The sequence below is a fragment of the Suricata suricatta genome, chromosome 10 (genome assembly GCF_006229205.1).
Source record: "Suricata suricatta isolate VVHF042 chromosome 10, meerkat_22Aug2017_6uvM2_HiC, whole genome shotgun sequence".
NCBI classification, from domain to species: Eukaryota; Metazoa; Chordata; class Mammalia; order Carnivora; family Herpestidae; genus Suricata; species Suricata suricatta.
In genome coordinates this window covers 63,781,667-63,807,634 of record NC_043709.1, presented here as the reverse complement: position 1 = coordinate 63,807,634, position 25,968 = coordinate 63,781,667, and the positions used below count along the sequence as shown (strand labels likewise).

The following is a 25,968-nucleotide window of genomic DNA, read 5'->3' as shown; positions in this document are numbered from 1 at the left end:
TTGTCCATCATCCCTTTTATCTCCAGATCCTAGAAGGACTGCAGGTAGGGTTGGTGAGCAGGATGCAGCCAGAGGCAGAAGGCCTACTGCCTTAATCTATCAGAGCATGAGTAACATTCTAGGTGAACAGTCCATGGCCTGTTTTAAAACCCTTCAGTGTCCCCCCTTACCCTTACAGAGAAATCTTAATACAGGCTTACAAGGCTCAGCCTCCAAGACTTCTGCCCATGTGTCTCTACCTGTCTCTTCCACTCCCCTCCTATGCTGAAGTCATAGTCAACTTTCAGTACCTAGGGCACCATGCTTCTCCCTCCACTGAAATAGACTTCATATACTTCCTCACCTCCTCTGGGAAGTCTTCCAAATCACCAAGCTCAGCTACCTGGCCTGCCCTGTTCCCCCAAAGCTGCCTTCCCTCTGCCACCTAGGTGGTTATCACCCATGCTACTGAACTGTTCTGCCTAGACTGGCAGCAACTTGAGTGAAGGTTTGCACTTAATCCCCAGCACCTCACACAGTGCCTGGCACACAGCACAGATGTACTAAATTCTGGACAAACCAGTGAATGACTGAAAGGTGTAAGACACTTCTGTCAATGCCCTGCAATCCAGGAAAGGCCAGGATCCTAGGTAGAGAACTGGGCTGCCAACTGGCTGGACCATGGCAACATTAGTGGGAGCCTCACGTGTGGATGGCCCTGCAGATCTCCTCGGCTGAGCGGCCAGCCTTGCGTAGGGTGATGGCTAGGTTCTTGGCACGATTGGCTTCCAACAGGGTCACCTTGCTGGCAGCTTTTTGCGCTGTCTTGTTCTTAGAGCAGATGAGGTCAAGGGCAGGGCCCTGGGCTTTTGTCTTGAACAGTTCTTCAAATTTGTCCAGGTCCAGATCCTGGCAGGAGTGGATGAGAAGGGACAATGTGGTCACCTCATTCTACTAAAGGACCCCTGGCAGCACACCCAGTGTCCATTCAGCTTTGGTTCATTGAGGCCTGATTCTGAGGGTGTTTCCAAGGCCAGGAGATGTGGCTAAAAGCATGATCTGGTCCCCAGCCCTCAACCCCACCCCTGAGGGCTCTAGACCCTGCTACCTCCAAGATCTTCTCATCATCAAGTTCACTGAAGACAGTGCCGCTAATCTGGTTGGGTTTCAGTGCTGTCCAGTTGAAGACAGGCAGCCGGAACTTGGTCTTGATAGGTTTCTTGATACGAATGGCTAATTTGGAAGACTGGTTCAGTAAGGCCAGGACACTCTCCCTTCATCCCACTAGCCCTGCCCAGAGCCCTGGGTACACTCACCTGACAGGCCTACTGTCAATACCACAGAGGGAGCAGCACCAGGAAGAGGTGGGGCTGGGGGACACTTGTCTGGGGGAAAACAAATGCCACAATGACCCACAGTCCAAAAGACTCTTTAGAGATGCCTTCCCCAATGCCACCCAACCTGTCCTCAAAGCCTTTTGGGGATAGAGGATGCGTGAACTCCCTGCTCCTCTGGCTCCCAGGGGTCCTAACTCTGGTAGGGCAGGTCTCACTGGCCTCTGGCTCCCTGTGCTATGCTCTGGTCTAACCCTCTCTGTGGCTGTCTGTAGAGGAATCAGGAGCAGCACCTTCATGATCCTTAAAACAGACCCATGTCCAACCTTGGACACCCCCTGCCCAGTAACTTGAGCCTCCCTCAGATTCTTTTTTTTTTTAATACTTTATTGTCAAATTGGTTTCCATATAACACCCAGTGCTCTTCCCAACAAGTGCCCTCCTCCATGACCACCACCTCTTCCCCCTCCCTCCCCTTCCCCCTTCAATCCTCAATTTGTTTTCAGTATTCAATGGTCTCAGGTTTTGCATCCCTCTCTCTCTCCAACTCTTTCCCCCTTCCCCTCCCCATGGTCCTCCATTAGGTTTCTCCTGTTCTATTAGACCTATGCGTGCAAACATATGGTATCTGTCCTTCTCTGCCTGACTTATTTCGCTTAGCATGACACCCTCGAGGTCCATCCACTTTGCTACAAATGGCCATATTTCATTCTTTCTCATTGCCATGTAATAATCCATTGTGTATATATATATATACCACATCTTCTTGATCCATCCATCAGGTGATGGACATTTAGGCTCTTTCCATGATTTGGCTATTGTTGACAGGGCTGCTATGAACATTGGGGTACATGTGCCCCTATGCATCAGCATTTCTGTATCCCTTGGGTAAATCCCTAGCAGAGAGCCTCCTTCAGATTCTTGCCCTCCCTCAACTCTCCTCCACCTGACTTCACATCCTTCTACCCACACCCCTGGCCTCTCCCTAAGGGAGGCAGTGTTGGCCCAGGTTTTGGTCTGGCCCCAAGATGAGGCTGCCCCTCAGAGCTCCCACGGTCCTCCTCACCTGGTAATGGGGGTGGTGGAGGGGGCAGGGGAGGAGCAGGCGGTGGAGGCAGAGGCAGGGCCTCCTCGGGCGGTGGGGCTGGGGCTAGGAGGTCCAGGTCAGAGGGCAGCATGCCCTCACTCAGCTCTGCAGGGCCTACCCGGGCCAGGGCCTCACTGCCCACTGACTCCAGGCCCCGGGCCCCGGGCTCCAAGTGGCATCTGCGCTGGAAGGCCTCCTCCTTCTCTTTAATGAGCCGCCGCAGCGTGTGTACCTGGTGGCTTGTGTTCTCGTAAGTCTCCTATTGGGAGACAGCACCATTAAGGAAAGGTTAAGTGGAAGGCACATGTAGCAGTTATTGCCCCCACCCAAGGTCTCTCAGCTAGGCTCTCTGGGAGGGGGTCCAAAGGCAGAGAGCAGCGGAAACCCAGGTGGGGGCTGGGGAGGCTGTTCCACAGAACAAGAGATGAGCAAAAGAGCTGCTGACCCAGCTGGCACCCTCTAGTGCGCTTCTTCCTGGACCCAGTCTCAGTCTTGCTGGTTCCTCAAAGCCAGGGTCAGAAGTTGCTTCTGTGTCAACCTCCCAGGCTCACCTCCAGCTTCCTGCCACACTGCCCTTAGCCCTCTGTGCCTTGATACTGCTCTTATTGCACTTGGCCTTGTATAACTGCTCAGATGGCAGCCTCCTGTGGACGAGAACCTGCCCTAACGATCTCCATATCCTCCATACTCCCCAGGACGGCATTTTGGACTCTTAGCAGGGGCTTGGCAGATGTTGACCAAGCCCAGTAGGGCCGGTATAATTGTATCCCTATGGAAGAAAAGGTAGGTTGGGGCATGATTTTATAACTAACAACAAGTGAGGTGAGGGGCAGAAAAGCAAAAAAGCATGAGAAGCCTCTGGTCTTCTGACTTAGGATACCTGGTGGATAGCAGCACATGGGCTACTCAGCCCCCTTATCACACAGGTGAGGCAAAAGCAACAAGATGGACCAGTAGGAGGAGGTCTGGATGCCAGAGGTGCCTGTGGGTGCCCCATCTGCTCCCACCCTCCTCTATGTGTCCGGCCCATTCTGGATACAGTTTCCCTCTCCAACTAAAAATTGGGGTGAAATCATCAGCCCACCTTCATCTGAGTGCCTCAAGCGTGAATCAAGATCTGGATTTTCAAAGACATGAAAATCTCAAGGAAGAAAAGCCCATGACTCAAGAAAGAAAAGCCAAATAAAAAACTACAATTTTCAGAGGCACTTCGTATAATAGGAGGCAGCTGGCTGTATGAAAGAGCAAAGAGATAATAAATAAATTGATAAGAGAAATATCAAAAAAAAAAAGAAAGAAGGAAGAAAAGAAGGAGGCAAGGAAGGGAGGAAGGAAAGGAGGAAGGGTGGGAGAAAGAGAAAGAAAAGCTAAATCCCAGGCCCTGGCACCCAGCACCCGTCAGAGATTCCCTTCTCCACATTACTTGGTACCTTGATGCTCTCTAGTTCCTTTTCCCGCTGCAGCAGCTGCTTCTCTAGTTCTGCCACACGCATCATGTTCTCATTCTCTAGGTCCAGAAGCTTTTCCGTGAGCTATGGGATGGGAAGGGCAGGTTTGGCACTGGCCCTAAAGCCTGGGCACTTTGCACAGCCTGAACCTCAGTCAGGACCTGGGCTCAACCCCTCTACCCAGGGCTCCAAAGGCAGCATGGCCCAGTGCCTTCCCTACATCACTCCCATGGGCCCAGGGTCTGAGACCACCTGAAATAGACCACATCTGACTCTTTCAAGCCTGAGGCCACTTCACACCCAGTCCTGGAGGTCAACGTGTGCTCCAATCTGTGGATGACCCAGGCCTTGGCCAGAGCATGCTGGGTCCTGAGGCTTCCCTGGGGCTCAATCTGGAGGCAAGTGGGTCAGGTCAAGATTCCTGCAACTGAGATGTCCGCGTCCTCTCCCCTCCCTCAACAGTGGTCCTGGAAGCAAAAAGAAGACTACCTACATGGGAAACATGCTCTTCCAGCTCCTCCACCTTCTCCAGGGCCACATTCTTGGTCTCAGCATCCTCCAACAAACCTCCCACGTCAAACACATTGTCCAGGTATGCCTGGATCTGCACCTGCAGCTTCTCGCTCTCTGTGTGCCTTGACTTCTGGGAAGAGCAGAGAGAGTAGTAGTTCGGGGAGCCTCCTGAGAGAGACTTAGTCCTCACCACCCTCCATGACCACTTCCTATAGCATAAGAGCCAGGGAGTTCCTCTGTAGCCATGTCATATTCTCATCCAGTGGAGTTGCCTAATTAGAGAGCCCTCTGCAGGAGGGCCTGAGACCCAGGCCTTAGAAGATAGGCAGGGTTCCAGGAGCATCCAGGCCTAGACTCTTGTAAAAGTAAAAACCTTTGTGATGTGACTAAGCTGGTTATCTGCCCCCCAGTTCCTTGCCTGTGAGGACTCTAGCCCAGCTCACCTGCAGGAACTCCTCCAGCCCCAGCTTGGTAAACTCATACTGCAGGTGGACCCGGAAGTTCATATCCTCTACTGAGTGCACCACGATGTTGATAAACTGCATGCAGGCCACCTGGAGAAGCAGCCCAGAGGGTCAGAGGTAAGAGGGGAAAGGGGAGAACAAAGAGCCAGGGTGTTAAAACCAGTATCATCAGGTGAGTAACTAAAAGGAGTGAATCGGGGCGCCTGTGTGGCTAGTCAGTTAGGGTCCCAACTCTTGGCTTTGGCTTAGACTATGATCTCACAGTCCGTGAGATCAAGCCCTGCGTTGGGATTCTCTCTCTCCCTCTCCCTCTCTTTTTGCTCCCCCTCTGCTCATGTACACTATCTCTCTCAAAATAAATAAATAAACTTAAAAAAAATGAGTGAATAAAAAAATTGAGTCTGGGAATAATGAGTATTTTAACTTAAAAATATTCAATTTATGAAGACAAGTAAATTACATGAGAAATAGATGGAAATGAACATGCAGGTGATTTCCTTTGTACATCAGCAGGTATTTCTTAAAACGAAACTACTTAACTAAAGACCCCAGGCTGAAGGGAAGAGAAGTGAAAAAGAAAAGCTCAGGTAAAGCGAAGCTGCTCTGAAAGGATCCAAATCAGGGGCGGTCAGGCCACAAAAGGGGGCAAAGGAAGTAGATCCAAGACACAAAAATTACATTGCCCCGATGTTTCTAAATGCTCTCTAGGGTAGGCGAGTGGACAAGGAGCATTTACTGAATAGAGAGAACCATTCTAGGTTCTACACAAAATATCAAGATATGCTGTTGGCCTGGCCTTGTTCTCTGGGAGCACGGGACATGCTGGGCATGTGCCTGACCCAGGCCCAGTTCCTCACCATGAAGTCGATGTTGCTATCCTCATTCCGGAAATACTCCATCAGCTTCTCAAAGCGGTGCAGCTCCTTGCATACCTGAGCAAACACACTTTCTCAGTGAAAATATCTGTCCCATGCAGAACCTAAGCCCTCGAGCCCTGGCTCCCAGGAACATCATGGCAGAGGGACTGGTTCAGACTAAGCTAAACCACAACTCTTTCTATGCAAGGGGCAATTGGGACACATAGAAGAAAGCCTGTAAGTTTAACAAACTCATCATGTAGAAGAAGGCCTGGGGCCTGGCATCTGCCCTGGGTCCCTGATATCCCACATCAACTTGCTGAGGGAACCCAGTAAAGCATGCACCATTAATTTGGCCTTTAGGTGCGTCTGGGGGATAGGCCAAGAAGAAATACTGTTGCTCAGTTATTGAAGGAAGGAGTGAGGAGGGAGGAAGGAGTAAGGTTGGAGGCCATGGCTGAGGTCTTAGTAGGGACACAGGAGAGAGGCCATGGTACAGGAAAGCCCCTGTGCTAAGAGGGGTCCAGAGACTCCTCTGAGTCTCTGGTTTCTAGGAGGAAGAGCCATTTCCTGGCTTGAACAATGGATGCTAGGGAAAAGGTCCAAAGAGGAGGAAGGGGCGGGACCAGCGGCTGTGACTGGATGTCAAGGAATCCTACATTGAAGCAGATGAGAGTTTCAGAGCTAGGCCTAAAGGCTAGGGAAATTCCAAGTAGGAGCTACCTCTCCCCTCACCAATAACAGCCAACAACTCAGGAAGATCCTTGCTTGTCTTCTCCCCTCACCATAAACACATCAGCCTTGGGTTCTACTGGTGGGCTCACTGCCTCAGAGCCACCTGGGAAACCTGTTGAAGCACAGGTACTCAGACCTCCCAAGGGTCTGTAAGTTTAACAAGCTCTTCAGGTATCCTGATGCATGGCGTGGTTAGGGCCACTGGCATGCCTGAGGGCATCTTTAGCTGGTCATTCAGGAGCTGTCCTCCCATAAGATCTGGTAAGACTAAAGTTCCGTTTTTGGTTAAAAAAAAAAAGGCAGTGGACTGGCTACTTTGCTAAGCATGGGATGTTAGAATCACTAGGATGTGTGAGATCACAGGAAAGTGTGCTTACCTAACTGGCTCCCCACCTCCTCACCAAACACACACACATGCACACACACACACAGATGCAGGAGACTGACCTCTTTGAAATTGTCAAAGGCAGCAAGAATGATTTCGTGACCTCCCCGCACCAAACACACAGCTGCCAAGAGCTCCAAGACAAGGGCCTTGGTCCTAAGGGGTGAAGAAAAACAATTAACACCCTAGCTCCCCACCTTGGCCACCATCCAGTTCACTTCTACAACTAGGTGAGTCTTTTCAGAGAGTGGAGACAGCCTCAGAAGTGAGGGAAGTGGGTTTTGGAAAGAAAGCAGAGGAAAGAAGGCTTGCCCCTCACTAAGCTGTGCAGACCAGAGGGAAGTCAAGGACACTCTTTCTCCTCAAGCTGAAGTGAGGGACCCGAACCAAGGCACTGACCTGGGCCACAGGACCCCAAAGCCACGCAGGACTTCCTGTAAGGGACAAGTGGAGCCCAAATCTCCAAAGCCCTGGACACAGTGGGGAGGAAAGGGGAGGGAAGGAATTTACCTTGGATTTTTGTTGTTGAGACTGAGTGCAATCTCATTGACAGCATGGGGGTGGGACATGACCAGGTTGAATCCGTACTGTAACACAGGGAAAGACAGAGAAAGGAAAACCTTGATGGTGGGGAAGGCAGATCCCTGCTGCATCTCCTTGACTATAGGCCTTTTCCCAAAATCATCTTTTACAAGCTGGTGCTCTCCTAGCTCTTCTAGTTTGGCAGATAAGGCAGAACAGGCAGGACATCCAAGGGTAGTGCCGCCCCTTTACCTGATAGTTCATGATGGCTCTGAGACAGAGGATACAGACGTGGACATCATCCTTCTGGCTTACCAGGCGGGAGTTCTTCAGGGCCCTGCGCCCAGGGAGAGTGCTATACCTGGAGAAGAGGGGGCTGCTGGTGAAGGGTCTAGGAATGCTCACCATCACCCTGACAGCAGCAGCAGAGAAGGGGGATAGGAGACCTTGAACCAACAGTCTAGAGAGTGGGGGCTGGGGGAAGGGGACAGGGTGCTCAGCTGTTTTCATCTCTCTGCAACAGGCCTTTGTGAGTAACTATCCAGGACTCCAGCTTTATAATCCAGTGCCCAAACCATCCAGAGCCCAGCAACCCTCCAAAGTACAACAGTAAATGTGCAGGTCTTCCTAGTCTTCCAGGTGGATCCAGGGAGATGTTTATCCCTGCCTTTCTTCCTCCTCCTTCCAGTTGCTGTGTCTTCCACAAATTCCCTAGTGCAGGAGCATCTTGGCCCCCATCCCACTTCTATGTCCCATAAAGGGCAGAGCAGACCCCAAACGCAATAGGAGGGCTGGGGGCTACATCTGGCTTTGCCCCCAATGATGCTTCATGAAAGAAAGAGAAAGCACAAATGGCTGCTCACACAGGACTAGAATGATGAGCAGAGTCATTAGGACAAAACCCAAAGGAGACCAGGAGAAAAGCATGGCCATGAGAGGGACAGAGATCACAGAAAGGGCCAGGGGGCCCAAAGAAAAGCCTCCCTGGGTAGGAGGGGCTCTGAAAAATCATCCAGTCTATCCACCTGCCTCCGGGCAAGAAGGCTATTAAAATACTGCAAAAAACAAACAAACAAACAAACACAAGGCAGCCTTGGAGAGAAAAGTCCTAAAGGAAGCAGTGAAGGGAAGGCGAGCAGCAGGCAGGCTGAGTGGGAGCTGGTCTCGGAGCAGCTGACAGGGCAGAAAGCAGAGCCAGAGGGAAACAGACATGAGGGCAGGACCTAGATCACCCAGTGAAGACCAGGGAGCTGGGTGAGGGACAGTCTTGCCCAAGAGGCTGGGAGGAAGGGCAGAGTGAAAAAGAGGAATGGAGGGGGGCCCCAGGAGGGAGTGTGGAGAGGGAAGAGCTAGAACCCCAGATGGGGTGGGCACAGTCGAGGGTGATGTACTTACCCAGGACAGATTGCTGGGCAGAGTCAAGGAGACAGAGAGGACAGACCAGAGACAGACTGGCAGGCAGAGGGCAAGAGAGCTGAGCCTGGAAGCAAGAGTGGAGGGAGGAGCAATGAGCACTCACCGCTATCACCCACGACCTGGACTGGGGGCTAGGGTGGGAGGCAGGCGGGCAGAGCGAGAGCACACATACCGGAGCACAGACTGGCGCGCAGAGCGAGCGAGGCTGTTGGTGAAGGGGGCTGACAGGGCGCTGGGTGGCTGCAGGTCCTCGATGGACCTGCTCCAGGATCGGAGCTTGTCAAATGCACCATCATCACCACTCTCCAGACCCTCAAAGTCAAACCTGGAGCAGGAAAGGACACACAAGCGCACACACAGGAGAAATTCACTGCTAAGACCCCTGGCAAGCCCACCCCCACCCCTTAGACCTCTAGGGCAATAAGAAGCAAGAGGGCAAGAAGAGCAAGCGGAATTGGGTGGCAGAGACCCAACCCTGGTCGGGAGAGCCACCAACACAGGACAAGGGCAGTGCAGGCACAGGCAGCAACCAGAAGGGGGGCCAGAAGACATGGAAAGGCTGATGCAGGCAAGCTGCTGCTCCCCAATGGCTGGGCAACTCCAGGCGTGACCTCTTCCTGGGCCCAAAGGTACCCAGGGAGCTGGCAGCCTTTCTGCACTCCTGGCCTTAGATAGGGCATGCCAGAGAAGCTGTGGCTCCCCATGGAGAAGCTGCCCTGTGGAAGGGCAGTATGGAACAGGCCAACTGTGGGCTTGTGGTTGGCAAATGGCAGTGGCCAAAAGGGTGCCCTGCAGTGGCCCAGTTGGTTCTGGATTGGGTTCATGAAGGCAGGTCTGAATGGAAGGGAATGGGGGTCCCAGCAAACCTAGAGTGGGACAGTCCTCTATGTTCAAGAGAACTATGGTCCCACCCCAGCACTGGGTTTTATTGACTGGGTTTTCTGTGGTTCTACTTCTAGGTTTTCTGGTATAGAGATTCCTTGGGCTTCAGCTTCCCTGGGGGAAGAAATCACAGGTTGAGGGTGTGAGCTGGGGTCCTTAGTCCTTATAGGAGTTGGGACAGTTTCTCTGTCACTTTCCACTCCTGTGATCACCATCAGCAGTTTGGGAGTATGGCCAGGGTAAGGAGGACAGCTTGAGGTCACAAATCCATGGGGCATTGTCTTTTACAAATCCCCATGTCTGAGAAACAAGCCCCACTCTTCTTTTCTGTCTTCCTCCCCCAAGTAGGTCATTAAGGACCAAACAAGCATCTCCTATAGGCTCTTCCCCCAAGGAACCTTCCACTCAGACATGCACAGCCCCAGGGCCAAAGGCACAGAGGCCAAGGCTTTCTGAAATAGGAAATGATATCTGCAGATGACTAAATGTTCCAAAGGGGCCAGAGCAGGCTGCAGAGTCTTGATGATCAGATGTTTGTTTGATGGGCTCTCAAGTCAACATCAGAGGAGTCTGCCTAACAGGGAAATTTGCCAGTGGCTTGGCAATGGCTTCCCTTAGTCAATAATAGTATTTCCTAGCATTGGTATATGCAGTTTTACAAATAAATGCCTTTACCCAAACTCTACCTGGCTTCACCCTTTTCCTTTCAACCCTTCCCAAAGCACTCTCTTTCCCCCTCCCCCCTGCCCTGCCCTGAATCTTTCTTTCAAAAACAGAGTCAAGGGCACTGCTGTGGACACTACTATACTGAAGATCCAGTGTATTTTGGTTTTGAGCAGCTGGGATTTGCTTGCTTTTCAAATGAGATAGGCTTATTTGGAAAAATGATCTGCATCTTTTTACTATAAAAGCTCTGAATTTAAAAAAAATCATTTCAGCAAATGTTTTTCATTTCTTTCTATAAAAAGAGTGGTTTTTAAAGAAATAGGAGGATCATGAGGCATGAGTTCTGCAGGAATGGGAATGAAGAATAGTCCACTCTTGATTTTAACAGGGGATGACCTGGAAAAAGTGACAGGCCAAACCTAGGAGAGGTATTAGTTCAAACCCCTAAAGAGAGAAGACTGAAGATCTTCTGGACAAAGGAAAATGGCCACGGGCAAGGACAGTAATAACAAAAGTGAAAGTCTAGGCTAGGACTGAGTCCCAAAACTGAGGAGTTCCCCAGACTCGGGACTTTTGGTGCTAACACTGGTAAAAGCCCTGGGCAAACTGAGATGATTGGTCAGCCAAGGGCTGATTTAAGTCTTGGGTGGAAGTCTAAAGTATTTATTGTAATCCCTCTTTCCATATATTCTGGTAATTATGGTACGTTACACCACCTTAAATATTCATAATTAACAATAAAGCGGCCAGGGCCAGACTTACTACATTCCAAACACCACTATTTCACACACACTGTCGTCTAAACCTTGTAACAACCCTGGAACATGGATCCCCTTTTATAGAAGAGGACGCTTCAGATCACACAGAGAGTAAAGGACATAACTGAGCCCACAACCAGCTTTGTGGTGTCATACTTGAAAGCTCTCAGTTTTTTCACCACTACATGCTGCCTTCTCATCTGTACCAATTCACTTAGGGCTACCCCAATCTGCTCAAAAAAGCCTCCTGAATTCTTCATTTTTAATCTGGGTCAAAGGTCATGCCCAATGCTCCTGGGGCCCTTCAGCAATGACCTGGAGTAACCCTCTCACATTCCACATTTGGAGACTCAAAGGAGATTTTAAAAAATGACTCTCCAAAGGGAAATGAATCCCATCAGGCATCTCTCCTAGAAGCCAGACAATTTCCTTGGACTGCTCTCAGCCTGGACTCTGGATCCTTTGAGTTCTGATCCTCAGTTCCTTTTCCATATTTCTCCCCTGTTCCCTACCTGGTATTCTTTGCAGATCCAGACATCCCCTTGGCTGCCTGTCCACACCCACACCATTGCTTGGGCTTTTCCTCTTGGCCTGGGATCCCCATTCCCATCTTCACTACTGCAACCTCACCCCTCCTCAGCAAATCAGAATGCGACTGTGTTCTCCCTTGCTGGTCCCAAGCCCTGGCCCCAGGGTGGTACTCACATGACAGAACATTGGGCAAAGGACAGGTAATCCACCAGCACATCCAGGCCTTTGTTCTCATCATTCAGAAACTCCCGTACCCACCTGCAGATAAAGGAAACATAGTGGAGGGGTCTGCTAAAGTGAGTCAAGGGTGAGGAGGGGCCTCTGACCCAACACCCACTCCTGAATCCTCTGGAACTTAGCACCAGGCTGGGAAAATGCTGAAGTTCAAAACCCATGGCAGATCCATCCATGGTCACATCACTGGCCTAGACCTCTACTAGGCTGGGTAGCCAGGGATGGGGAAAGGTACAAGGCCTTCCAATACCATGTTAGCCAAACAAGCTTTCAGAAATCCTCTCCTAAATGGCCCGAGGCCTGGCTCAATCATTTTCTGCTAGTCCTTGGGGTCTAGCACAACACTGGGTGCACTGTCCCTTCCTGATGTTTACTGGTAGAATTATGGGGAGGTGGGGAGGTTTATCAAGAGCATTTACCACAGGCCATTGTGCAGAGCTATGCCCAACAAGGTCTAGCAGGTCCCCAGTTTGACTGAAGTCTCAGTCAAAAGACAGGCAGGAGGTGTCAAAGAGAAATCTGGAACAGAGACATGATGGGCCAAAGGTCCCTTCCAACAAGTTCAAGGAAAGATATTTTGGGCCATAGTGAGCAAAGAGGGATATGTAGGAATTCTGTGTTTAGTCAGGGTGAGTTCGGCAGAATAGGAAAAGGATGGGGGAACAGTCAGGGACTCAAGTAACTCCAGAATGGCTATGACCACTTAGAGCCAGACCGAGGAGTCCAGCCCCCTCAGCCAGAGAGGCAGGAAGGTGGGCAACAAAGACCCTGAAGACAAGGGACCAGGGCAATACTACCCTTCTTCCTTCAGGCCTCTTGCCTGAGATATCCCTGGAAGGAAATTCAAGAGCCAATCCCAGGAGGACTGTTACAGAACAGGTTCATTCCACAGCACAGAGAGATATAAAACTCTCAGGATAAAACACTGACTCTCCTGAGCGATCTATTCCCTTGGATTTCTGGGGGTCTTTACAGGCCAGCGGCACCCCCACAGCCCTGCGAGGCTGCTTCTCCCCCACAGCTGGAACACCAGCGCCATGTTTGCTGGCCACACCCTGGGTTAACAGTGAGAGGCTGAGCTGGAGCACCAGGCTCAGCTGAGGCTAACTGACACCAGAGCTGCCTGAAGTTAGCTTCCTCTCTGGGGGCCGACAGGCCTCCCGTTTCCTGTCTGTCTGCTCTCCAGCTCCCCGCCCCCTTCTCATTTCCTGTCTGAGTCTACACTGCTATTTTCAGGATCTTGACACTTTGAGGAGAGGTTAAAGGGCACTTCGGCAAGGGAGAGAAACCAATACAAACCAGAGAGAGGACGAGCTGGTGAGGCTCTGGAATCCCACTTCCCAGTCTGCCACGCTCCGGGCCTGAGTTCCCATTGGGCTGTCCCTGCACACCCAGCTTCAGCAGGCCCTTGGGCTGATCAGGCTATGAAAGAAGCAGGATCCTCCTCTCCCCACCTTGCCCTGGGCTCCTACTGCCCCAGAGCACACACACCCCAGCCTGACAGCCTGACAAACTCTTCCTGCCCAGAAATCCAGGAAGGAGCCTGGCCCTCCCCACATGACTACCACAGTTCAGATGACAGGAGCTCCTAAAATGCCAGACACTATGCTGTTCCCTGGGAACCAAGGGCCAGGTCCAGACCTCTGACTTGTGTACCAACTGCCAAGAGGCCCCAGGCCTGGGAACCATGATGCTCTGGCCCCAGCCCCTGGCCAGTGGCCAGAGAGGCCGGCACCAGGTAGAAGGGGTGAGCAGAAGGGAGTGTCGCACACTGCCCTCTGGCCCTCTCCCAGGAAGAACAGGCCCCCATCCTCATGCAGCAAGACTTACTAAGAAAGAAAGGAGGGCCTGAGAAGGAGGGGAGGGGAGGAGAACGCCCTGCGGTAGGGTGCAGGGCAGTAGGTGGTGTTCAGAGCTGCCATCTGTTTCACTCTTGTCCTCACACGTAGGGTAGCCGACGAGCCCCCCCCCCCCCCGCACTCTTTCCCACTGTGAGGGTTCACCAAATAAAGCCGGAGGCTTAGTTTCCTAGCATGTCAGCTTTCATTCTTGTTTGTGGATGAGGTGTAGGAGCCAATTCTGGCCACCAGGCTCAGCTCCTGGGGCCAGGAACTATCCCTTTCCTGTTCTCTCCTGTGCCATTTCCCCTGTGATGGCAGCAGCAGCTGGCTACAAACAGGGAGCCTCTATAAGAGCCCCAGGCACACTTGGCCTGAGGTGAGCAAGTGGGCGGCTGCTGTGGACAGGAGGGGAAATACAAATGATGTCATCTGGCTCATTCTATCTCTGCTCTCAGGAAGCCTAGGACCCTGGAGATGGCACCTGCCCAGCCCCTACCCCACCCCTACCCTCACCCCAGGCTCAACTTTTCACTCATGCCAGCTCTCAACATTTGTGCCAGGCCCTTCGGTTAGGATTGTAGTCCTGCCTGCAGTTCAACATCAGGTATCCTTCATTATCCTTTGTGTGTACACACACACACACACACACACACACACACACACACTCACTCCCTCTCCCTCTCTTTCGGTCTCACTTTCACTACATATACTCTGACTGGTTACAGTTTTATAAAACTGAGACCACTACCATCTTTCACTATACCTCAGGCATTAGCCTTCTGCCTGTTGAGCAAGTTCTTGTTCCCCACTTAGAGAGTAGAAAACAAGACTCATGTACATTCCCAGGGGCCCCATCAACAGGTTGACAATACCACGGTCTGTAGATACAGAAGACATTAAATTCCTGGCCCCCACTGCCTTAGATCATCTTTCTTAGTGCTCTAGGAAGCTACTTTTGCTTATGAACTATGATTGTCTTATAATCAAGAAAATAATCTTCTGGGCACCAAACAGTCCAGGAACAAGGTCTCAGCTACCAGATGTAATATGCTCCCCCATTCCTAGTGTTCTCTGGGCCTCCCTTGGCCCAGCCCCAGGCCACAGGCAGACTCTAGTCTCAGCTGCAATGGGAATGTCTTCTACTCAAAGCCACAGCCTGGAGACCCCAGGAGAGGCCCCACGCTTGCCAGCAGCATCCAGTCAGCAGCTGGCAGAGCTGAAAGGGAGAAATGCCAGAAAAAGAACAGTCTGAAGGTCTGGGGAACCAAAGCCATTCAAGGGGCAACTGTGCCTCATGGCAGGGAGGTAAACAGGCAAACCATCCTCAGAAGACACCAAATCCTGATGGCCGATTTGGACTCACCCAATGTGGTTGGTACGAAGTGAGATCTCCAGCTCCCTCAGTACTTTGGTTGACTCCTGCACTCTCCTCCTGAACTTCTGTAAACACGGAATTTCCTGTCACTATTGGAGGCCCCCAATCCAACTTTACAATACAAACAAAAGGGACAGAAAAGGAAAAGGAAGGGATACAAGAAGCAGTTATAGCCTTCCCTCTGTTATTAGCCAGCCACTCTGGACCCATGGCCTCTAAACCCAGCAACCCAACTCCCATTGCTGAGAAGCAAATGTCCCACCCCAAGTCAAAAGGTTTGTGCCCCAAACCCCATAGGACTATAAGGGACAGCAAGGTGGGGCCTCCCTGCCTCACACTTCACCTTCCGAGTTACACTGGGGTCCAAGAAGCTCTGGAGTTTCTGGATATAAGTGTGGGGAGGATTCTTCACCTGGAACCGTTCCTGTGAGGGAAACACATGCCCAGAGTTCCAAGGACAGTACTAGGAAGTCAAACACTCATGGGGTCCAATGTGAGGGGACCAACCCTCTAAAATTGTCACCTGGCCCTTAAAATCCCCCAAACCATAGGTTCTCTTCCCTATCTTCAGGTGCTTCCCATCTATTGCCATCTTCACCTTCTCCAATTAGTGATCTCTGAGCCTAAAATATTTTTCTATGCCGAAAGATGCTTGGTAAGATGTGGGGATTATAGAGCTGAGAACAGCCCCCAAAATAGAGATACAGTTGAAAAACATTGCCCACTGGGCCATGGAGAGAGAAGCCGGCCCCAAAACCCAGACTTGGGACCAGACTGGTTTTATAGCACTAATACATTCAGGGCTACAAACACACCTTCTGCTCCTTGCCCAGGCCCCAGGCCCCGACAATTTAGGCAACCTCAAATGCTGAAGCCTGCTTTTGGTGAGGTCATCCCTCACCACGGGGCACAAGACCATACCCTCCCCATTTTGGCCCAACCCCCACATCTGACCCAAGAGAAAACTCAAGGAAAACTCTTAAGCATTTTGGTCCTGTTAGGGCCTTCACAGCTGAGGTATCTGAAGAGTTGAGGGGGTGAAGGGGCTGCAGAGGGTCCAAGAGAATGACATAATGTTAGGAAACAGAACCTAAACACAAAAGGAAAGAACAAAGAAAGGTTTGAGAAATGCTGAAATTATGTGACCTAAAAAAGACTGAGAGATTATCAATTAAAGAAACTTAGTATCAACCAACTACTGCCGTGCAAGCCCCAAGCAGATGGGCTCACCATGTTTACCAGCCCTGCTTAATGCAGAACACATGGAAACGGGCCATTCCTGGAGAGAAGGGGACCTGGGCGAGGCACTCTGAGGCATAATTCTACCTTGGGTCAAGCAGCATGACCTGGGAGACAGTGGAGCATAATAATAGCACAGATGGAATTGGCTTCAAGTGACAGGCAAGGTACTGAGCCTTGGGTTCCTCATCCATAAAATGTAATAGTGCCTTCCTCGAGCATTTTTGTGAGGACTAAATAAGCTAATTTAGCACATGTAAAGTCCTTGGCCTACAATAAATACTTAATAAATGTTAGCTATTATGATTCTGCTCAGTGCTTAAAAAGAAATAATAAATTTGTGACAAGCTGATGATGAAGTGTTGGGTAAGCACATTGCCTATACTCTGTGCCAGGTGATTCCATATCCCAGGAGATAAGGAAGTAAAAGCGGACTTTCCTGGCTGTACAGACAGGCCCATCTGAGTTCAGAAACTCATGACCTGTAGTCTGCAAACATGTACAAGGGAAAGAACCAGGACATGGGTGTCAGTTCTTGGTTCTGAGAATAAATAATCTTTATGTTCTCTTCCAGCTCGAAATACCATTCATGCAGGAGAGCTTTCTATCCTCATATTCTGAGATTTGGGAACAGAAGACAAGGGGAGGGATCTTCTCATTCCTAGAGGCCTGTAAATAATGAGAAAAGGGCTATGTGGCAGGTCTAGGGCAGAGTAAGAAAGAAACGGTCCTTCAGTCTATCCTACCAGGCAGAGACCTCACCCTGAGGAAAGGCAGAAACAGGTTCTGCTGAGAAAACTACCCAAGTCCTCTGCAGACAGACAGACAGACAGACTTACACTAACTTCCTTCGGGCTACTGTCCATCAGGAAGAAATCAAGACAGCTCTGTGCAGGAGTTAGAGAGGAACTTGGCCCACCAGCCCTGTCTCTGTTGGGAGCATACTCTTAGAACAGGGAGTGAGCATGAACCGAGGCGAAGCCCAGGTCAGGGTTTCTTGGGGAACTGAAGGCTGCAGTCAATGCCTTTGGCCCTGCTGCCTTGTCCAGCCCAGGACACAACCCCTGCTTCTGGACCTGCCCCAAACCCCATACCTGGTCACAGATCAGATCCCACTTCTTCTCATTGTCATACTGCCGCAGGAGCCGGGCCTTGTCAGGAGGAAGGTTCATGGAGCTCTGAGGAGAGAACCTGAGTTAACGGGCTGAAAACTCCCGGTACCCAGAGGAGAGAAAGGCTAGAGCACGCATACCTTTTCCCTCCTGGACCCCCAGGCACTGACACTCTGTGGCTGACAAGGAAGGTTCAGAGAGGCAGGACAGTCCTTCTGCCTTCCCTTCATATTTAGTTGTTTGGTTGAGCAATGTTTTCCAATTGAGTGAGCTGAGATTAACTTTATTTTAAATGAAAACAAACGATTAAAATAGAATAGGCTAGAAGATACCAGAACTCATTGCAGTGTTTCATGAAACTTTGTTTCTTTTATATTTTAAGTATATATTCAAATACAGATGCACACACAAGTCATGCCATAATATGTGTATGTTAACATGGGGCAAGGCAAGAAAGTTTGCAATCCACCTGTCTAGAGTAACACGTTTCTTTTTTTTTTTTAATGTTTCTTTATTTTTTTGAGAGAGAGAACATGGTGGAGAGGCAGAGAGAGAGGGAGAGAGAGAAAGAATTCTGCACTGCCAGTGCAGAGTACAACATGGGGCTCGAACTCATGAACTGTGAAATCATGACCTGAGCCGAAATCAAGAGCCAGATGCTCTACTGACTGAGCCACTCAGGCAGCCTGAAAGCAGCAACTTTCAATCTGCTTTTCCCTCTCAGCCTGAGGGATGGGTGGCCTTCCTGAATAGTGCACAACCGTGGGTGAATCCTGAACCAGCCACAGCCTAGGCAGACGCTACAAGTCTACCCCTTTTCCCCATACCAGAATACAAGTGCATCAAAGACCTTAGCATGAAGATAACTGCTCATTTTTTAAAGGAAATAATTTACAAAATTTCAGTACTTTAGTTATTAGTAGCAAATTACTTATGACATACCTCCCAATTAATGAAGACACAATAAAATGTTGCACCCCCTTACTGAAAGACATTCTAGAGTACAGAAGGACAGACCAGGAGTCATTTTATTTTGCTCACTACTGTTTGCTGAATGAATAAAGAAAAAAAAGCGTACACGAGTGAGGGAAGCCCAAGGCACCCATAGTCTAGTCTTACCTAGCCCAACAGCCCTATCTTCTCCCCTTTTGCCCCCATCCAGCCAAGCTTCTCCTCTAACCAGTGTGGCCGCCTTTGTTGGAGGCCACAGCCCTTGCCTCTAAAGGCAGATCACTGCACCTGCCCCCTACCCCATACTCCTGAATCAAATATCTCCTACCTGAAGTACACGGCTGTCTGATAACCCACGTGACTTCCCACAAATCCAGCCTCTTCCCCCAGCATGCTGCAGGCCACCTGGAAGGCCTGCCTCTCATCTTTCTCTCCCTTACTCACTACTCCAAGTTTGGCCCTAACTCCCTGGTCACCCAAGCGTGACCGCTGGGTGTACATCTGCCCACTCCATGACATGCTCATCCCTGGGGACACAAAATGTGTGCACCCACGATCCTGAGGAGTCACAGAGGCCCTGCATTACTCCAGAAGAAGTGGGAGTATCCTGGGAGTTGGTCCTCCATTTTCTAAGAAACTGAAAGAAAAACCTTAAATATCATTTATTTCTGTTAGACCTATCTATTATGTACTTATCTATACACATACTATTAAACTAGTTATACATTCTCCTAACCCCTAAAGGACTGTGTCTATTCATATGGTCTCCAACCCCTGATAATGTCTAATACAATGATAGGCACCTAGTGGAGAGTAAGTGGATGATAAACCTGAGGTTAAGACATCCAGGTTCTGAGTAATGGGCCCGGCTCCACTACAGTTCAAAAAAGGATTTTTTGTTCAGTGGTTAGGGCAAATGGGGCAGGGAGGAGAAGAAAAGAAGGGGAAGAGTATCACTCATCACACCCTTCCTCATGGTTGCTGCCCTGTGAGTCTGCTGGAACTCCTGCAGAAAAGAGGGGCTAATCAAATCCCCCTACTGCTGATGCAGTAGGGATGGCTAGCTGGGCAAATACAATCCCGAATGTTCTCTCTGCAACTATGAGGCTAAGGACCAGTATCAGCATGTCTGTGTGGAGAGAAGGACAGGGGCAAGAGGCTACAACAAAATAGAGACCCAAAGGTAGAAGATGACCTCGGACCGATGTCTCCCTCTTAACCACAGCCAGGCTGCCGCTGCTAGCTAAGCCTAAGTGAGACCAGAGCAGAAACAGACCTCAGGCCTGGTTATGGCTCTGTGTACATCTTGAGCACTTCATGTCTTCTGCCTCTTTCTCTCAAGTCTATGCCATGGAAATAGAAAATATTTGTCTCCCCTTAAGAAAGTGACTGGCAGAGAAGACGTAGTGTGTGGGGGGGGGGGGGTTGTCATTACTGTGGCAGACATCACATCCTGTCTACACCAACTTCCTCAGTCACCCACTATCAGCTGCTGTGGCCTTACGCTTCCCCTCCTCCCCAGGTGAATTGGGGAGGAAATGTCTGGTGCCCCCAGGGCTTCGGAGATGGAACAAAGTCACCCCCTTTGGGAAACCTAGCCTAAGAGCCTGGAAGAAGCTCATCAGGGACCTGGTCAAACTTTAATGCCCAGGAGAGATGGCCTCTGGAGCATGGACACTGGTGGCAGAAGCATGAATCATTCTGACCATAGGCCCACAACCTCCAGACTCGAGCTTTCCGTGGCACTTTCTACAGTGATGCCAGCTTCTCTGCTTCTGTGGGGTGAGTGTGATGGGGAAGGAAGTGGGTGGGGGAATTCCCTCAGCCTCCAGCACTCCCACGAGAAACCCACCCCCAGCTGCAGGGTGGGAGCCACCCACCACGGGTTTCTCTCCTCACCAGACAAAGGCATTAGGGCTTCTGTCTCTAATCGATAACGTATGTGAGTCCAGCAGGCCTCTGATGTCTTGAGGAAGGACAACTTCCTGAGTTCCGGGGACAGCCAGGGAACAAACCTGACGTGTTCCGGTCTCAGTCAAAGGTGTGTTTCCTTGACATTTTTGTTCAGTGGTTCTATAGAGACTGTGGGCTCTCTTAAGGCAGAAGCTAGGCTAAGTTCTTGCTAACTCCTCACTAAAACCCGTGCTGAACAGAAAGGGGGTGCAGCTGTTTTGGAACAGAGGCACCAATTGTGGAGTCAGAGAGCCCAAGATCAACTCTGGCCTCTTCAGAGCTCATCCGTAAAACAGAGGTAATCTCACTACTTCACAGGGCTTTCGGAGGATTAAATGATAAATATTTTATGTCTATATGTGTCTGGAACACTGTGGGTGTACAACAGTTTCATTTCCCTTCCTCCTGAGAATCTGGTGTAATGTTCTAACATCCCAAGGACCCCTCTTGCTTCTGGGTTGTCTCCATCTCTGCATCCTTACGTCCTTCAGCACTGCTTCGCAACACTTGGGACAGAGTAATCAATCCTTTATACCTACCCCCCACCCCCTCATCCTTCCGTCCCTAGGACTAGGAGACAATTAAATACCAATGTCCTTGAGGAGGGAGGGGGAGACCCCAGAGAGATGGAAGGAGAAGGGGAAGATGAACTCATACTTAAAGAAACTCTGAGACTGATTCCTAAATCAGAGGAACCAGCCAGAAATCTAATAATAAAAACCTATAAAGGGAAGCAGCAGAAAGGGGTAGATCTGATGCTTCTCCAGCAGGGCTGGTCTGGCTTACTGCCAGTGTGAGGTCGGGCACAGAGTCCTGATCAGTGCCTAACCCCCTCCTGGGTTCTGTGGGAGCAAGGGCTCAGTCCCACCAGCAAGGCATCCTGACTCCCCACCCGCCCTGTCAGCCTCACTGAAGCCAAGGAAGAGGGAGGGGGCTCTGGTCACAGAGGTTCCCTTCCCTTTCCTGCTCTGTACCCCTAGCCAGTTAGCCCCTCCTCATTTCCTTCCCATAGCAGGGGAAGGGAAATGCCGGTGGGGTTGGAGTTTCCTTTGAAGGTGTGGGTCCTGCTCCGGGACTCACCCTTTACTCTGTCAGTCTCCTTGAGCCGGGCCTGGGGAAAACCCAACAAACAGAAATAGGAATGACCAAAAACTCCTGTTTCTGTTGGTCCCAGTCACTCATGATGTATCTTAGGAACACTGGCCTAGCTTCTCTGAGAAGCAGGGAGACGATGTCTAAAATTTTCCTGCGAAGGGGATTCTGGAGGCTTTAGGGAAGGCAGGTAGGGACTGTTTATTCTGAGCAAATACAGAATGTGAGTTGGTTTTCTTAGTGTTTTCCCACTCAGAACCACCTCCCCACCAAGTCCCTTATGGCTGACACTTCTCCCAAGTGTGGTAGTCCCAATCCTCATGCTCAGCTCATGGAGGGATGGGGAGGCTGGGAAGCTGAATCTAGAATTTTTTCAGAGATTAAATGAAGCACTGTCCTGGGCACCACATGCTGCTGAGCCCCTGGCTACAGCTGCCAACCAGTCCTCTTGGGCACCCACAGATCAGCCCATTGTACAGATGGCCAGAGGTAGAATGTGGTGAGGAGGCACAAGGTTTGGGAGCCCAGGACACTGCTGTAGGAAGAGCTGGAGCACTGTGTTCCCGCCCTGTGTTCCCTCACAAATCAACAACTCTGCCCAAGCCAACAGCAAAGCAAGCAACACCAGGCACAAAGGCCCATCCCCAGCTGCCAAAAAGGACAGAGTGCTAGGAGTGGCCCAGCCTGCCCTCCATGTATCTCTACCGGTGGGCAGCAGGCACAGCTGTGGCCAGCTGGGCATTGCTCCCAAAGGGCAAGAGCCCAAGGAGGTGGGAGGTACCAGCTCTACAGCCTCAGCCCCCTTGGCGGCCACAGCCAGCCCTGCCACAGTAGCAGCTCCGAGACAATGAGAGTTATTTTCAGCCAGGGCTTTAACACAAGCCAGCTGGCCAATGTGCAGGGTGGGAACCCTCCACCCAGCCCGCCCAGACGGTAGGCAAACCAGCCGGTGGCCCAGCCCACTGCCTACACTGCTGCTGCTGCTGCTGCTGCTGCAGCCGCCTCCTCTGCGTCACTGTTTATCTCCTTTCAGGACAGCTCCTCCTAACTCTCCCCACCCCCAAACTATAATCCTGTCAAAAAAAACCAAAACCCCACAAAATCAGAGTTTGATCAAAGACCCAGGAGCTAAAATGAAGAAGGTCCAGAGCAGCCCCTCTACACACCCCCACTTTTCCCCAGTCCCATAGCTGGTGGAAGTGGTGCAGGAGAGGAAATGGATGGATAGGAGTCCAGGTCTCACTGCAGCCCCCATGGACCAGACCGACTGAGCCTGGCTGTGCTGTATACCAGGAGACTGCTCTCCTCCCCTCCCTCCCTCTCATACTCTTTCCAGAACTCAGGTGTGGAGACATCACTTGAGTCAGCTTGGAATGAACTGGCATCAACTGTAAAAGGTTCTGGGAAAAGAACTGTGTACTGTGACAGAAAGGCAATCACAAGATGGGTTCAGGACACTTGGCTAGAGGGAGAGGTGGGGATGAACGCTTCACTTAGCCCCCTGCACATGGAAGAATTTGAGGATAGGAAGGGGTGCACTCTAGGCCTCCAGCCCTGGGGCTGCCTCAGCAGTGCAGTTTGCCCCTGTTCCTTGTGGCCCTCGGCTGCAAACCCCTGCAGAGTTCAGGCTACAGACCTGCAATACATCGCTAGCCACACACAGCTTCCTCTACACCTGAGCTGCCCTATCACACTGAGGGGAAACTTGCGGAAATTTGCACATGCCACCTCATGACAGAAGACATCAGAAAAGTGGGTGCTCCTTGACTTAGTGTCTGTACTGGGTAGGTGTAGCTTTCTGGTTTTGTTTACTTGGAGCTATCTCTCTGGGGTTGAGCTGCCAGGGGAAAGCCAGCTTTCACAGGCTCGGATCTCTGTCTGGAGAACGTGCTTCTGTGGTCACTGATGACTCTATAACCAGAAATGACTTGCTGAGCAGTTATGGGCCAAGTCCTTGGGCAGCCTGAAGGAAAAAGAGATAGGTTCACCAGATGTCTCAGGCTGAGCTCTGCAACTCACACTAGGGAAGTCTGAGGAAGGAGAGGCCCTAGAAGGCCCGCATCAATCAAGAGGTAGCTTCTTCTAAATACAACCATATTCCAAAGGCCTCTTCTTCACCTTGGAGGACCTTTTGATTAAATCTTGAGAAGGCAAAGGAAGCTGGCCACATCCCAAATGCCAGCAAACCTCCAATTCTACCTCTGTCACACTGTTGGCCTCACACCTGATATCAGATAACCTGGATTCCAGACACCAGCTGAGGACACCCCTTCTTGGCCTATTTGGTCAAGAAGCACACAAGCTCAGATAGAGGAACTCATGTCAGCTCTTCCCAACAGAGCCCCCAGGCCCTAGCTAAAAAGCCACTGCCACAGCAACTTGATCTGTATGCTGGCTCCTCAGCCCCTCCTCGCGGTTAGCCAGACCCACACACTCCCCAGTTACACAGAATGGAAACTATTCTGCTGGGGGCAGCTGGCTTTCCAAAGCTAAGGAGGCTTGAGACAGCCTCACATTCTCCCTGTGGACAGTCAAGGTCCCCCCTTCTCCTCAAGATATTCTGCCCTTCTGCCTAGGGAGTCCTGATAGGCAGCACTACCTCTCAGAGGACACAATACTTACTTACATCCCACAAAGGGCATTTTCCTCTCTTTCCCCAGACCAAAGCCTGTTACTCACTGAGACTCAATGTATATCCCTCCCAGGGCCGCTCATCCATAACTTCCCTTCCATTCTCACTACTACCATCGGGTAGGCCCTTATTGTTCCCTCCTGACCCTCTGGGATAAACTTCCAGCTATCACACCGACTTCCAGCCCTCCCTCTCCTCCAACCTGCACATGGATGAAATTTCTCAACTTCTCAGCAACATAAGATAAGCCACGCCTCTTCCCATCCAGAAATTTTCTCTCACTTCCTATCATTCACATAAGAAAACCTGAACCTTGGCATGCTGTTCTTAACATTAAAATAAGAAAGAGATTCAGAGGTGAGATTCTGCCCATACTGGCTCTGGCATATCTGACCAGCCTTGTCCTCTTCTGGAACAGCCACTCTTGCTCATAGTTGAGGTTGCTTATAACTGATGTTTCCGCAATCTCCTGAATCCAATCTCTTACTACTGACTCAAAATCCATCAACTCTGTGATCACCCAGCCTAAAATAATTAGCCCCTCTTCTGAGCTCCAAAGCATAATCATATGTGAAGAACAATATGGCAGAGACGTGCTTGCTATGCCCCAACTTCTTCTCCTCAGGTTCCTTAGTAATGAATCTCCAAGGTTCAGTTAAGTACTTGGCAGCCCGAAATTAATATATTTCTCTTCCCTTGCATTTAGGTATAGCTGTGTGACCCTGCAGGACATAAACAGAAATAGTGTGTATGATTTCGGGGAGCTGTCATTAAAAGGAGGGACCATACCCTTCTTTTCTCCTTTCTGCTTCCAGCTGGTTGAAATGCAGAGGTAATGGTTAGAACTTCAACAACTACTCTGGACGATGAAGTAACCTTGGAAATGGAGTCCAGATGGGTGAAGCAACAAGAAAGAAAATACCTGGTCACTGATGGACCTCAGCACAAATTAAATATGTTCCATATAGTGTCCTTCATGTGTGTGTTTCCTCAACTCACAACTAGAAATTGTCTTTTCCTTTTTTTTAATGTTTATATATTTATTTTGAGAGAGAGCACTTGAGCAAGGGAGAGGCAAAGAGAGAATTCCAAGCAGGCTCCGTGCTCGGTGCAAAGCCCAAGACAGGGCCTCATCCCATGACCATGAGATCATGACCTGAGCTGATATCAAGAGTCAGATGCTTAATCAACTTAACCACCCCAGAGCCCTGCCTTTTCCATTTTTGAATCATATGCAGGTGCTTAATAAGTAACTGACTGATCCTGCTACTACTTCTTCTACCACCAAGTTCTTTTTTGGTCCCTGGTAATTTTTGGAGGGGATTATCCAACTTCTCACTACTGCCCTTTCTACTTCCGGGCTCTCTCTCCCATAATTTGCCTTATCTACTGTAGCCCAAATCACTTTCTTTATATGCTGCATCTCCCTCAGCAAGCTCCCCCTCCTCGTTCTGAGTTTCAACTCTGTCCTTTAGTTCTGAGCCATTCCCCTGCCCTTCTGTATAATCAGACTCATCTTCTTTTTTTAAATTTTTTAATGTTTTTTAATTTATTTTTAAGAGACAGAGAGAGACAACACGCGCAGGGGAGTGTCAGAGAGAGAGGGAGACACAGGATCTGGAGCAGGCCCCAGGCTCTGAGCTAGCTGTCAGCACAGAGTTCGACACGGGGCTCGAACCCACGAACTGTGAGATCATGACCTGAGCCAAAGCCAGCTGCTTAACCAACTGAGCCACCCAGGCACCTCCCAGACTCATCTTCTTACAGCCAGCTAGACCACAGGGTTCTGAGCACAGGGATCACCACAAGAGGGATTACCAACAGGTTGTTTACCACTGTAGTACGTGCTCTATAAAGACTGGGTAACTAATTTCCCCATACATATACTGCTCTTCCTCCTAAATTTAAGTGTTCTGCTTCATGATGCCCTAGAGAGATCATTCCCAACTGTCAGCCATGCCT

The 25,968-nt window shown here is 50.3% G+C and overlaps 1 protein-coding gene and 1 long non-coding RNA gene across 7 annotated transcripts in view; one reads left to right on the top strand and one right to left on the bottom strand.

The window, feature by feature from the left end:
* Positions 1-25,968, bottom strand: part of FMNL3 (formin like 3) — a 54,613-nt gene that overhangs the window by 4,923 nt on the left and 23,722 nt on the right. For 2 of the 6 annotated variants that reach the window (XM_029955069.1, XM_029955068.1), the window contains exons 2-17: positions 17,361-17,444; positions 15,371-15,451; positions 15,016-15,092; positions 11,752-11,835; positions 8,913-9,065; positions 7,577-7,685; positions 7,313-7,389; positions 6,865-6,958; positions 5,683-5,757; positions 4,805-4,915; positions 4,342-4,491; positions 3,831-3,932; positions 2,380-2,659; positions 1,296-1,364; positions 1,088-1,212; positions 686-888 (exon numbers count right to left, since the gene is read on the bottom strand). In XM_029955069.1, coding sequence (XP_029810929.1) covers positions 686-888; positions 1,088-1,212; positions 1,296-1,364; positions 2,380-2,659; positions 3,831-3,932; positions 4,342-4,491; positions 4,805-4,915; positions 5,683-5,757; positions 6,865-6,958; positions 7,313-7,389; positions 7,577-7,685; positions 8,913-9,065; positions 11,752-11,835; positions 15,016-15,092; positions 15,371-15,451; positions 17,361-17,444 — 1,874 coding nt within the window. Of the gene's footprint in view, positions 1-685; positions 889-1,087; positions 1,213-1,295; positions 1,365-2,379; positions 2,660-3,830; positions 3,933-4,341; positions 4,492-4,804; positions 4,916-5,682; positions 5,758-6,864; positions 6,959-7,312; positions 7,390-7,576; positions 7,686-8,912; positions 9,066-11,751; positions 11,836-15,015; positions 15,093-15,370; positions 15,452-17,360; positions 17,445-25,968 lie in introns of those variants that run through there. The other 4 variants (XM_029955072.1, XM_029955071.1, XM_029955070.1 and 1 more) reach the window with 3 other exon arrangements.
* Positions 19,796-24,978, top strand: LOC115304779. The gene is made up of 2 exons (XR_003914603.1): positions 19,796-20,111; positions 24,713-24,978. It is a non-coding gene; the product is annotated as an uncharacterized LOC115304779 (long non-coding RNA).